General features: G+C 35.2%; 2 protein-coding genes across 4 annotated transcripts; one reads left to right on the top strand and one right to left on the bottom strand.

Annotated features, from left to right (window-relative positions):
* The first annotated feature begins 435 nt into the window (after positions 1 to 435).
* On the top strand, positions 436 to 6,632 carry LOC108219794 (uncharacterized). Of its 3 annotated transcripts, none has more exons than XM_017393312.2 (8): positions 436 to 571; positions 1,062 to 1,336; positions 2,296 to 2,367; positions 3,562 to 3,623; positions 4,637 to 4,793; positions 5,680 to 5,763; positions 5,848 to 5,937; positions 6,222 to 6,632. In XM_017393312.2, the coding sequence occupies exons 2-8, from the start codon at positions 1,064 to 1,066 to the stop codon at positions 6,378 to 6,380; spliced, it is 897 nt and encodes a 298-aa protein (XP_017248801.1). In that variant the 5' UTR covers positions 436 to 571; positions 1,062 to 1,063; the 3' UTR covers positions 6,381 to 6,632. The 3 variants fall into 3 exon arrangements, with proteins under 3 accessions (XP_017248801.1, XP_063950340.1, XP_063950339.1); XM_064094270.1 differs by having other exon boundaries at positions 5,848 to 5,941; positions 6,226 to 6,632; XM_064094269.1 differs by lacking the exon at positions 436 to 571 and adding an exon at positions 615 to 701.
* A 2,698-nt stretch (positions 6,633 to 9,330) lies between these two features.
* LOC108222157 (probable arabinosyltransferase ARAD1) lies at positions 9,331 to 12,326 on the bottom strand. Its single transcript, XM_017396063.2, has 3 exons — positions 12,119 to 12,326; positions 10,799 to 12,018; positions 9,331 to 10,060 (listed from the first exon to the last, which is right to left on the bottom strand). Exons 2-3 carry the CDS (start codon positions 11,780 to 11,782, stop codon positions 9,539 to 9,541), a joined length of 1,506 nt encoding a protein of 501 aa, XP_017251552.1. The 5' UTR covers positions 11,783 to 12,018; positions 12,119 to 12,326; the 3' UTR covers positions 9,331 to 9,538.

Here is a 12,326-nt window from a genome sequence, read left to right as displayed (position 1 = left end):
AATTTTAATGTGTCTAACCAAAGGATTTTCTTTTGGTTAGAAATTAGTTTATATTTCTATATTTTTTTAATTTATTTTTGATATATATACTCTTTTGTTTTGTTTTTATTAGATTTTCTATCATTTTTACATTACATTAAATATATATATGTGTGCGTGTGTGTGATATTTATTGTTTTGTTTGGTTTGTTTTGTTTTTTTCAAGATAATTTGGAAGCGAACTGGTTCGTGATTTATGGGTGTTCTTTTCTCATTCATTTAAACTTTATTGTCTAAACATCCGGAGTTGTGCTTGCATGACTTTCGATTAGATGATAAACTTTTTTGAAAAAAAGATATCCCGGATGAAATTTATTGTATTTCGATACAATTCATGTAGACCTTAAAAAAAAAATCAACTTAATAAATCAATAAAAAAGTCTACAAATATTTTAAAACGGCCCGTAAAAAACAAGAACTGTAATTCAATATTACTCGTCGTTTGCAGAATAATAATAGTGTAACCTTCTCCTACCTAACCTCAATTCCAACGCAAGTCTTCGACTCAACCGCGATCGATTCCCGATTTTCTGTAAGTACTTATACTACTTTAATTTCTTACACATGTTTATGTTTATATAATCTTCAAGGTTATGCATATCTTTGATTGTTCTGTTCTGTAAAAATTGCCCTGGATTACATTTTACTTGTTCATTTCTAGGGTTTGTTTCCAATCCTGTTCTTGCTTATAATTCAATTAATTTCTCTGCACAATTGAAGCCCAAGATCTGATTTTGAGCTTTTAATTATCTTTCTTTGTAATTTTAGTTTTTGATTGATTTTGGTATGCTCCCTTCTAATTTGACCTTATTAGGTAATTGGGTTTTCTGTTATTGCATATCGATAAGCAATTGGACTTAATCTGATTGCTGCCAAAGGAAAATTGAAATGACCATTTGCAAATTTCGCAGTCACGGATATTATATAGTATATAGTATAAGGTTAAAAGATGCAGCTTTTGAATTTTTTGCTTAATATTTTAATGAGATTAGTGGCTAATCAGCAGTTTCTTACTTGAATAGTGATGACGGACCACCTGACTTTATGTGTTGACCACCTTGTTCCACCCGAATCATTGCAATCACCACAAAAGGTTGATGCTCCTGGATCTATTCAGGGTTCTTGCAGTAAAGTGACTGGTTCAGCCAGTTTCCCCATTGATATAGATGAAGAGGAGGACAGTGGTGCTGCTGATGAAGAACAACCACTTATTCAGACTGTTGAATGTCGAATTTGCCAGGAGGAGGATAGCATTAATAACCTGGAGGTTCCTTGTTCTTGTAATGGCAGTCTAAAGGTTTGCCAGCTCTCTTACTTTACTTTTAGAAGAGGATCATATTGTATATATTTGCATGATGTATGCCATTATTTGGAATTGTGAATTGCGGAAAAAATGTTGCGATATGCTTAAAATCTTCAGAAATTGTACTCCATGAGGCGCTCTATGTTGACCTATGCTGAGATAATCTTGTAATACAAATCATTGTTATGTAATCCATTCACCTAGTATTTTTCATTACTGAGGGCCAATATCTAGATATAACATATGCCTTCATTTACAATAGTAGACAGCTTTATACTGTTATATGGCTGGCTTAATTTTTCTGGCGATAGGTTGCATAAGGTAACTCATGAATGATGAAACACATTCTCTCTCTACATATACAGAAGTTTCAGTATTTGCAGGGTTTAATTGGAATGTAGGTCTTGGTAAGCGAGATTGATATATCCAGTGAGTGGAGCTATGCTTTACTATATGGTCACTTTTGATCATGTTCAAACTAGAGAGTTGAATTTAAGTTAATTTTGTCGAGTTTGAGCCAAATGAAGTATGTATTGTAGATTTATAGGCTTTGATTGAACTTAAATTGATAACATTGTTTGAGTGCAGGCTTAGTCAAGTCAGATAAACTAATTCTTAAGGCCCAGATTAAATGATACATTAAGCTCTATATTCTAAATATTAAATAAATTGCATATACAAACTTTCTATTTGAGATATTAATAATTTACAGAGAGTGTTACTTTTCTTTATTGTGCAATTTAGATGTAGTTGATCAGCACTTGGCATGTAATTCTATTTATTTATTTATACATGGTCAACTACATAAATGAAGTACTCACGCACACATGACTAACAATAGGAGTGGGTCATCCTCTAGGCTAAACCTTGCAGATTTGATTTTTTTTTGCCTGACAGTTAAAAAGCGAAATGTGCATTCAGCATGTAACTTATGTACATGTTTGTTAATGCAGTTTGCTCATAGGAAGTGTGTTCAACGTTGGTGCAATGAGAAGGGAGATATTACCTGTGAAATATGTCATCAGGTATGTCAATGCATATCATTTGGCCTAGATCTTGTTTGGTTATGGGGATGTGGTTATGCATACTATTTATTCTATCTTCCTGTTACGTACTGCCCTTTGAACAACTTTTTGCAGCAGTGTCCTAGGCACATACCCTATGTTAAAACTAATCCCTATTAACAAAAGATCTCATTAATGATTGGATATATACATAAATAAAATAAATATCTTGATCCCTGTTCTATACTTTCCGATGTGTAATCTACATGATGGAATGTAAACTGCGTTACGCCATTAATGCAGTTGTCACAAAATTGTACGCAGAGTTGATGTGTAATCTGATGTGGTTGAGTTGTATAATTGTTATGTTGTGACATTGGTGCATATGAAGTTCTTGTTAAGCGGTAAATTGTTATCATGTTGTATGGTGCAAACTGGTACAGTCCAATCTACAGCATATACTGCCTTCCACACAAACAAAAGATTATCAGTTGCTTCAGCAAAAAAGGAACCAAATATCATGCCATTTTATTCTAATTGGGATGTCACTCTCTCATCTCTCCTTCCATCAGTTCCTTTGTTTTAAAAGCCTTTGCTCTTTCCCCCCAGACCTGTGTTCTGCATGCTTTCTTACTCTACTGGAGTCCTAAGAGTCTGTAAATTGTAACCAGAGGCCAACGCAGGAAGTTTTTTCCGGGGGGGGCATCTTCTTTTTCTAAGCTAGAACTTACAGAAAATAGTGGTTGCTCATTGCTTCAAAAAAATCTATCATTTGCATCCTGGAGTTTGTCAGAGACAAACAATGAGAATACATTCTATCCAAACTAATTGAACTAGAAAAGAAATAGGAATATGACTTACCCAATAAAAACATACAATTACAAACACAGAGGATTGGAGTATTATAAACAGTTGACTGCTTCTGCCTGTAACGCCTGCAATTGCCTCATTGTGCTTAACTTATCTTTTGGCAACTCGCAATCTTGTGGAAAAAATGCAAGGAGAACAAAATAAGGGCAACGATCTATTATGCATTTTCATTCTAATCCCTTTCGTCATACCTCTCTCCAGTCAATGATTTTAGTTTGTTGTCTATAGTTCTCTCCAGATAACATGCCGTTATATTTTCATCTACTAGTTTCTGGTGAGTTATACCATCATTGTAGTATATTTAGTGTACTATATTTAATTGGAAATTTGTTCTATTCTGAACAGCCTTATCAATCTGGCTATACTGCTCCCCCTCCTGTTGCCGAAGACACCACCATTGATATCAGGCATGTATACCTGCCCTTTGACTTGTGTTGCATATTATTGTATCTCATTTAAATCACTTACATGTAATGTTTATATTTTAAAGGGTAATGATCAGCAAAATAGCTTTTACTCATGTATATCCTTTTGGTATATAGAGTAACGGGCCTGAGTAGTCCTCGTGGGTACCCATGGAGGACTTAAATTTTTAAGAAATGATAGTTTATATAACATTCCTTTAATTTGGCTGAGTTGGTTATGGACTAGGCCTTTGTTCTTAAAAGGCATGGGATCAAATCAAATCCTATTGACAACAGCGTTTTTACTATTCTCAACACAATGTGTCATTTATGTGCATAATCTGTTGTAGTTTGGCAGGTTGAAGCTGTGAAACCACAGTTTTGTTTAAGAGAACTTCAATCCCAGCACCATCAAAAAAACTTTGTTAGCTTATTATAATTAGCCTGCAATTAATTCCTGCGTCCATCACTGGGTATATACTTAACTTCATTTTCTTTGTTATTCTTTTGTTCACCATCAGCTTAACCTTCCTTCTTGTTCAAGGTAGGTCTTGAGATATAAACATGTGTTATTCTTGCTTGGAAATTGCAATGAAATACTCTTTAATGTGGGTAAAAAATATTGTCCTTGGAGTAATTTTTTTATCTGAATAAAATTTCACCCCTGTTTCATGTGCACCTGGTAGTACCTCCCACTTCACAGAAATCTACTGAATGCATGTCTATTTAATATATTCTTGTTAGTTGCCACGTTTATTACATTGTAGATAGGCTCGCGGCCCTGATGTCAGATTTACTTCTTCTTACTGCTAGATTTACATCCTCTGATTTTTAAGTCAAATCTTCTTTGAAATTATGCTTGTTTTGTATTTTGTAATATATGTTGCTCTGGAACAGTTTGATCCAGTTCTGTATTTACCTCTATTATCTTCCATTTCTCTCTGAGGGAATTAATTCGCTCACTGCTTAGTGATTTACTAGTTGTAAACCTTCTTGAACTTGATTTGCAATGATAGTGGGGCTTGGACTCTTACTGGTAGCCCTTTAGATTTGCACGATCCTCGCCTACTAGCCATGGCAGCAGCAGAACGCCATCTTTTGGAGGCTGAATATGATGAATATGATGATTCAGATGCTAATGGAGCTGCATTTTGCCGCTCAGCTGCTCTTATTGTAAGCTTTCTGCTGTTAGTTTTTTGTTTTAGTTGATATTGTGTTAAAATATAAAAGTTGAACTTCTAGGGAATATTAATTTAACTTATAACTAGTAATATGTGCAAGTGTAGTGAAGTGATTATTGTACATTCACGTGGCTTCCTGTGGAGATCAATATATTATCTCATTCAAATATGCTATTTATTTCCATTTACATATATTCCTCCTTTGATTGTGCATGCTCAAAAACCTGCACAAAGGTGGGGCAGCTGAGACACACTACACCAACCAATTCCTGTGGAAAGGCTTTATATAGCACTCCCTCTGTCCATTTTTAGTTGTCATATTTGACTTTTGACCAGTCAAATTGACCAAAGTTTGACTAAAATTTATTAATATGTCATCAATTGATAAAATAGAAAAATTATATCACCAAAAATAACTTTTAATCTACTTTAATATGTGATTTTCAGTTTCTTAAAATAATGTATGCATGACTTTGACTTGTAATCTTTGGTACAAAATTAGTCAATTTGACCAATAAAAATAGAAATGTGACAACTAAAAAGGGACGGAGGGAGTAACATATATTATTTGGTGTTTTAGTAACACCCCCGTACCTTAGCTCCTTGGTTAGAGGAATAGACTAATCTAAGGTTTTTGATCAGCCTTTTTAATTCTTTGATTTTTCTCAATCCTAAAGTACAAAATAAGAGATTTTTTTTTTTTAATTTCATTTTATGAACACTCTTGCTCATCTGTACTATTTATGTAGATATTTACTCAAGCAGTTGTCTAAAGGAGACCTCGTGTATTTTGCTTGAAGGAAAATTCCTTTTTTTTTTTTTGATTTTATTATATTCATATTTCCCCTATTAATTAAATAAATGTAAAATTATGGCAGCTGATGGCTCTTCTTTTATTAAGACATGCTCTGGCCATGGGAGATGGTGATAGTGATGATGACGATGCTTCCACCTTTTTCGCTGTAAGCAGGATCACGAGATAGGTCTTCTCTTATATCCATACCACTTGTGCTTCCTAATAAGGTTTCCTTTTCTTGTTTGCCCAGCTCTTCTTGCTTAGGGCTGCTGGTTTTCTCCTTCCCTGTTACATCATGGCCTGGGCTATTAGTGTATTACAACGACGAAGGCAGAGACAGGCAAGTAGCTTTGGCTAAACTGGTGATCTATAAGAATAGTTGCAGAAATATCTATCTGTAACTAGTATATAATTAATTTACTATCATCAAACATCAAGGTATACTAAAAGCTTTGGTATTGGCTCTTAATTACTGAATTTCAACTTGGACATTAAACTTTGTTGTGCTCATGGTCTCTGGTAAAGGCTTATTTTCAGTAAAGGCCTCAGACCTGGCTCTAGTCGGTGCAGCAATATTAAACCTTTATACATCTAGTCTAATATTTATTGTTTTTATTGATTCAGGAAGCAGCAGCACTGGCAGCAAGTGATGTTGCATTTATGGTGCAGACGGGGCAACACAGGGGTTTGCAAGTAACGATAGCAGCTGGGGCTCCAATTACACCAGCACCTGCTTCAACACCAGGACCTGCTCTAACCCCTCATCAGGAGCCTATTCAATAACACACTGTTTCATCTCTTCATGGTGAATACATTGCATGTGTTACTGACTGGTCGCACCTTAGTCAAGTTTCACTTTTCTCCTGCATTGCTGTAAAACCTGGAAGGTGATTTATTTTATTTTGTACATGATTTTTAAATTATTCAGAACATTTGTTGCCACTGCTTGTAAATCTCATTACCCTTCTCGGTATTGTAATTGTATTTGAGCTTTTGATACAAGTATTCAAGTAAATTTCAATTTTCTCTATCGAACTTTATTATTGTGCTATGTGGTCAGATATAATTTTTTAAGCCAGACAAATGTATTGTTACACATTTTACACATTTACTACAAGATGGATATTTGGTTGCTTCATTTGATTGTTAGATGCAATCAACCAGCTGGTTCGAAATGGAAAAGTTCTGGTTGTATTGCTTGCAAACCTGTGCTGGTCACTTTCCGGGCTTTATGCATTTAGTAGACCATAATCTGTCATTATTATAGAAAGAACCACGGTGGCCGAGGGAGGAGATAAATGCAACATACGGAGGAGTTGTGGTTTTAAAGTGAAAAATTGAGAGTGAAGATGATTTCCCAAAGCAACAGCTCATTTGTGTCTTTTGCTTTTAACATTGCTATAAAGCAGGAACCCTAATAGTTTTTGTATTCAGTTTCTTGGCCATCTGATCTGGACCAAGACCGGTCAATCTGTCTGGAAAAAAAATGATAAAAAAATGTTTCTCATATATCATGCCTTATTCAGGTCTCTTCTTCTGTACCCTGGAACTAATTTATTTCATATAAATCTTGTGGAACAAATTAAGCAACAATTAAATTTGTAACCAAAGTAAAGTTAAATTGAAAAGAAAAAGAAGGTCTTCGATATTAAGTGAACAAATAAAAAGAAGTGCTGGTGGTGATGGCCAATAGATAAAAGAACAATGGGTTTACAAGTTAAATTAAATGCAAGGAGCTTCACAAACCAAAGTTGGATCAAAGAAAAGCATAAAGAAAAAAAACCATTAAGCACAAGAAACCAAGACAAGCCAGGACTGAGATTTTTTGTATTGTTTTATGGAGGGGAGAGCCTGGAATTCTAAAGTGAGGTAAGTGTATAATAAAGCAGCTTCTTGGTTTGTTTATTTTTAGAGAGGTTCCTATTCTTTCCCTTACAATACCCCAACATCCTCTACTTTATCTAGCTTTCTTGCAGCTGTAGCAATCTCTACTTTGCCTGCCTCATTCTAGCAGCCAAGCAATTCCATGTCATAAAATTGATATTCCAGAATGAAAACTAAGCATGCATTGCACACATATATTAGTTGGCATATATAATTGACACTCCTGCCATATTAGTATAGGTTCTACGTGGCGTTTTCCTTGTCTAATGTAGTACGTAACTTGACTCGATTTGACTCTTGTATTTAATAAAGAGTTTATTTACATGTTAGAATCCGCGTTTGGCAGATAACAAGTAGACACTTGACCATCTTGTCTTACATAAATTATATGAAAATTAAGCTTGGTGTTTACTTAATTATGAAATAATGGCTTGCTCCTAAGCAAGGGATGATGATGAGCTAATAAGCAAACTAACGACAAGATTAAGAAGAAAAGTATCCTTAATGAGGGGTTAAATCAAGAGATGACTAACCTTCTTGATTTGGATGGTTTCGACTAGGTGTGAGTACACGCAAGCATATAAGCATCTGACGTGGCAGTCGGGAGTCTAAAGACAAAGGATGGATCATTGTTTGGTTAAAAAGAGAAATGCAGATGATAGAGTTGTGGGGAACCAGTATAAAGATTCTTGGCTTCCCGAGAGTGGTGTTCCAACTAGCCTTTTCATTCAAACAATCAAGCCTGTCAGAGTCTTCTAAAACAGCCTTATATTGCTTCTATGACAGGCTTATGATTAAGTGAATCTGTAGCTCACTCTAGATGTTTTGGGGCCCTCAAATGCTTTATGCCTTTAGGTTTTGCAAATCCCATAAAAGATAAGACATTGGCTTATATGTACAGGGACAGGGCATAAGAAAGACTCACTCCAGACAAGGATGCCACTTATCTATATCATATTTTCTTGAACAAGAGAAAAACTCACTCATAGAGTCATATTCAATCTTGTTCTTGTAGGGTAGAAATATCAAAGATGAACATACCTGCTTGTAGGTTGATGATCTTTCTTGTTTCTGTCGGGCTTCTATTTGCTCAACCACGGCAAGTTTCTGGACTTAGAAGTGTGGATCTTGCTCTCAGGTTTCTCAGAAGTTCGCGTGTTCTAAAGGGTGCTGATGTTCAGGAACTGCATGAGAATTTGAACATGGCACCGTCTCCTGCAATGATGTTTGATCCAAATCAATCAAACAAAAGAAGGGTTAGAAGAGGATCAGACCCCATCCACAACAGGTGCTGATATGTGGAAATTTCATATCTTTCTTCTTCTTCTTCTTTCCCCCTTCCTGCTATGAATCCAAAATGGAAGAGGTTTGTGAGCAAAAGTAACCGTGGATGAAAGAAGAAACTGTGAGGTTGTGCTCAATTCATGCTTCCTTTGAAGCCCTTTCAGTAAAGAGTCGGTACTATACTTTTATTTGTTTATAATGAAACTTCTTATTCAAATAGAGCTGAATGTCTTTTTGAGAAACTCTGCGTATGTTGTATAGGTTATTAGGCTGGCTTAGACAATAGAATTTCAGTATTTTTATGAAAAATCTCTTCTCCTTCCCACAAACAAACACACGCGTAACCAATATTAGCAACCATGCTTTCTTCCATAATCTACATCTCAAACATATTATGCAAATACACCCAAGAAAAGCATATTCATCATGGAATTCTTACTAGTCTGGTACTTCTATATATCATACGTTGTTTCTATTCATGACGCAATGAAAGAGCAAAATATATGTAGATAAAGACATATTTTTTTTACTTCACTGAGGAAAAACATTAGGCTGCACTTGCATTAAAAACTCTGTACTGAACGCCAGATATATGTTCTCTCATAACAAAAAGGTATATTTATAGGGATGTTGTAAGTAATACAAAAGTATATGTAATTTACAAGTGCCTATATTAGTAAATGAAAGAGAGACAAGATAATCTTCTAAAAATAAGGTTGTATTCCCTTGTACTTGTTTTTCTACATATGTCCCACTTATCCATAATGAAAATCTCACGAAGTTTTAAGCAAGAGCTTGGTTTTGTTGTACCGATTCTTTCTGTAAACTTCATTATATGAAGAAGATAATTTCCGAGAAATTACACCCCAAATCATATCTACAGCATCACCTGGCCTTGACGGAAACTGATACTCAAAGTGCTTTGCAGTTTCTTTTAATCTGTTCCACATTTTGGTCCATTTGTCCTGATCAATCCCTCTGAGAAGACGAAGAAGGTAACCCTTTCTAACAGCATCAGTTGCACGAATGAATATACAGAATTCTGAGTAGTCCAAAACATCTTCATAAGGTAGCTCAATGTCATCACTAATAATAACAGGAACACAATGAGTGGCTATGGCATCAAATAATCTATTTGAGGAAGGGGTGTCTCCAGCAATATTTAGGCAAAATTTGGATGAAGCCATCCCTCTCCCTGCTTGCCTAATCCCATTTGCTCGAACACTTCCAAATGAGAAGTGAACGTCTTTTTCGTCTTTGAGAAGGTAGTATAATTCATGGCGAATTGCGCCACCCTGAAGATGAATCCAAAATATTAGCTTACAGATTAGATACTACATCCAGTTTTCTTATAAGAGCATGACAGATATTTAATTGTACAAAATGACCTTTTTAATCATAAACTACCAACAGTCACAAAGGAAATCTGAATTAGTAGTTTGGTAAAAAAAATGATGTATAAACTCTGTAAACATAACTGAGAAGCAAAAGTCCATGATTATATCTGTAGACCTGAGTACTATTTTTTTGCAAGCATCATATAAGCAACTACCTGATTTACTAAAACATAAATGTAGCATTAGAGGGGTAACTTTTGTAGGGAAAAAAACTATACCAGCATATTATAACCCAAAATAATCTCCCTATTCAATTTTCGTTATGATAAGAGCTAAATATCTTGTCATAGACTTGCCAATAAGGATGACCAGAAGGAGAAACTAGCAAAACCAGTGAGCTATATATTCTCAGTCAGGTCATCTTTATTCCTTCTTTGATGATTTTCCAACGTATTTCTTTCTTAATTCTTCAATGATACATAACAAAACAGGTGAATCATATTTTTCTTGCAAAACACATAAGACAGTTATAACTGCATATCAGAATAAACTTTCAAGTTAGCTTTTTAATCTAAGTGACAGCAATTAATAAACACAGTAAGTGATGGTTGTAGACAGAAATTAGCAAACCATATAACAGCTAAAATACTGGAATAAATTTAGTGGACGGACTATATGCAAGGTGGGAAACCTTACATCTTTTCGATAAATTGCACCTTGGAAGTACACTAAGATTGGGCGATCCTCAAAAGGGGCTGAAATATTAGCAGGTGTGGTCTTAATTACATGTTGGTAAGGAGCAATCACATCTTTTTCAAGGTTTGCTATTTGTTTGCTGTATCTTCCAAAATCAGCAAGAACAAATCTAGCGGAACCTAGCTCTCTCCTTGCACTCACCATGCTATTTGGATGGTGGGCTACAATCAAATGATTCTTCCCGCCTGATCGTTTCCATTCATCTTGGTCCTTCAGAAACCTCACCAATTTATCCTGCAACATTCTGTTGATACTAACTCTTTTTTTTCTAGTAGGCTTGGAAAATCTGTTGTAACTAAGTGAAGACAAAAATGGCACAAATATAATATCTGCATCATTTGCATTCTGAACTCTGATCGCAGAGCATGGTCTCTGTACTTCCTCACTGTTTGAAGATAGAAGATCAAGGATTAGCCAGTATGCTATACTGTGCTGTAAATTCAGCCCACCAGGGTATCGAGGTATTTGACTTGTTTTACTAACATCTGGCCACAACTGACCTGGACCTCCTTTCCATCCCAAGAGTCCAAAGTGAAACTCAGGAGGTAAATCATACATATACACCCTAAGAATAGCCCGCGTTGGATCACACACCTTCACTTCATCATATCCTAAAGAAACAGTCCTAGGAACATCAGTGATCTGAGGAACTAACTCATCGCTTATCTCAGTCTTTTTACTAAAAGGCGTTATCGTATCAGTCTCTGCGGTTTGAGACACTGATTGTCTCAAATCCGATATAAAGTACTCCGAGCTGTTATAATCATCAACACTCTCAAGCCCACCGGGCATAAACGAATTGTCATTCAACCGAAACAAGAATGTCGATGAAAAGACCAACAGACACATTGCAACAGCAATTAAACATATAAAAAACCTCGACGGAAGCATGCTCTTGTCAGCCATTACCCCTTCAAGACTCATAAATGTAGGTAAAACCGAACAGATTGGCTAGTAATCAGTAGTTGTCCAATACAGAATAAAGAAAGCAGCTTAGAATTCTTCGAAAGTGACAGATTAACTTATAAGAGTATGTCTACAAGGAACCATCAACATCTGATTGCCTATATCAACACTTATCTAAAACCCTATGAGGAATTTATAATACTATATAGCCCAGAAATCACAATCACAATGACAGGAGAACATGAAACAAGACCCTGCAAAAACCAAGAACACCAAGAAACAGTCAAAACACATACTTAAAAATATAAAATAAATCGAAATTTAAAAAATTACAGTAGAAATATAGATGTGTACCTTCTCTGAGCATAATCAGGGATAATCAATCACTCTAATCAGAAATCACTGGATGCATGTGCACATATACAGATACTAAGGTTTGTGAGATTTACAATCTGGCGAAGAGGATAATAGTAATTGTTAAGGATTGTGTACGAGATTAATTGGTAAATAAAAAGAGTTAAAATAGATTCAGGGGAGTATTGTTAATGTGTGACATGTTTGT

Source organism: Daucus carota, chromosome 5 (genome assembly GCF_001625215.2).
Source record: "Daucus carota subsp. sativus chromosome 5, DH1 v3.0, whole genome shotgun sequence".
NCBI classification, from domain to species: Eukaryota; Viridiplantae; Streptophyta; class Magnoliopsida; order Apiales; family Apiaceae; genus Daucus; species Daucus carota.
The sequence above is the reverse complement of the archived record's forward strand: the minus strand, read 5'-3'. Positions and strand labels throughout refer to the sequence as shown.

Coding starts and splice junctions, on each gene's coding strand:
- LOC108222157 (XM_017396063.2), bottom strand. CDS start 11,782: ATGAGTCTTGAAGGGGTAATGGCTGACAAGAGCATGCTTCCGTCGAGG. Junction 10,061..10,798: donor GTGCAATTTATCGAAAAGAT/GTAAGGTTTCCC, acceptor ATTCATCTTCAG/GGTGGCGCAATTCGCCATGA.
- LOC108219794 (XM_017393312.2), top strand. CDS start 1,064: ATGACGGACCACCTGACTTTATGTGTTGACCACCTTGTTCCACCCGAA. Junction 3,624..4,636: donor GACACCACCATTGATATCAG/GCATGTATACCT, acceptor TTGCAATGATAG/TGGGGCTTGGACTCTTACTG. Junction 5,938..6,221: donor AACGACGAAGGCAGAGACAG/GCAAGTAGCTTT, acceptor TTATTGATTCAG/GAAGCAGCAGCACTGGCAGC.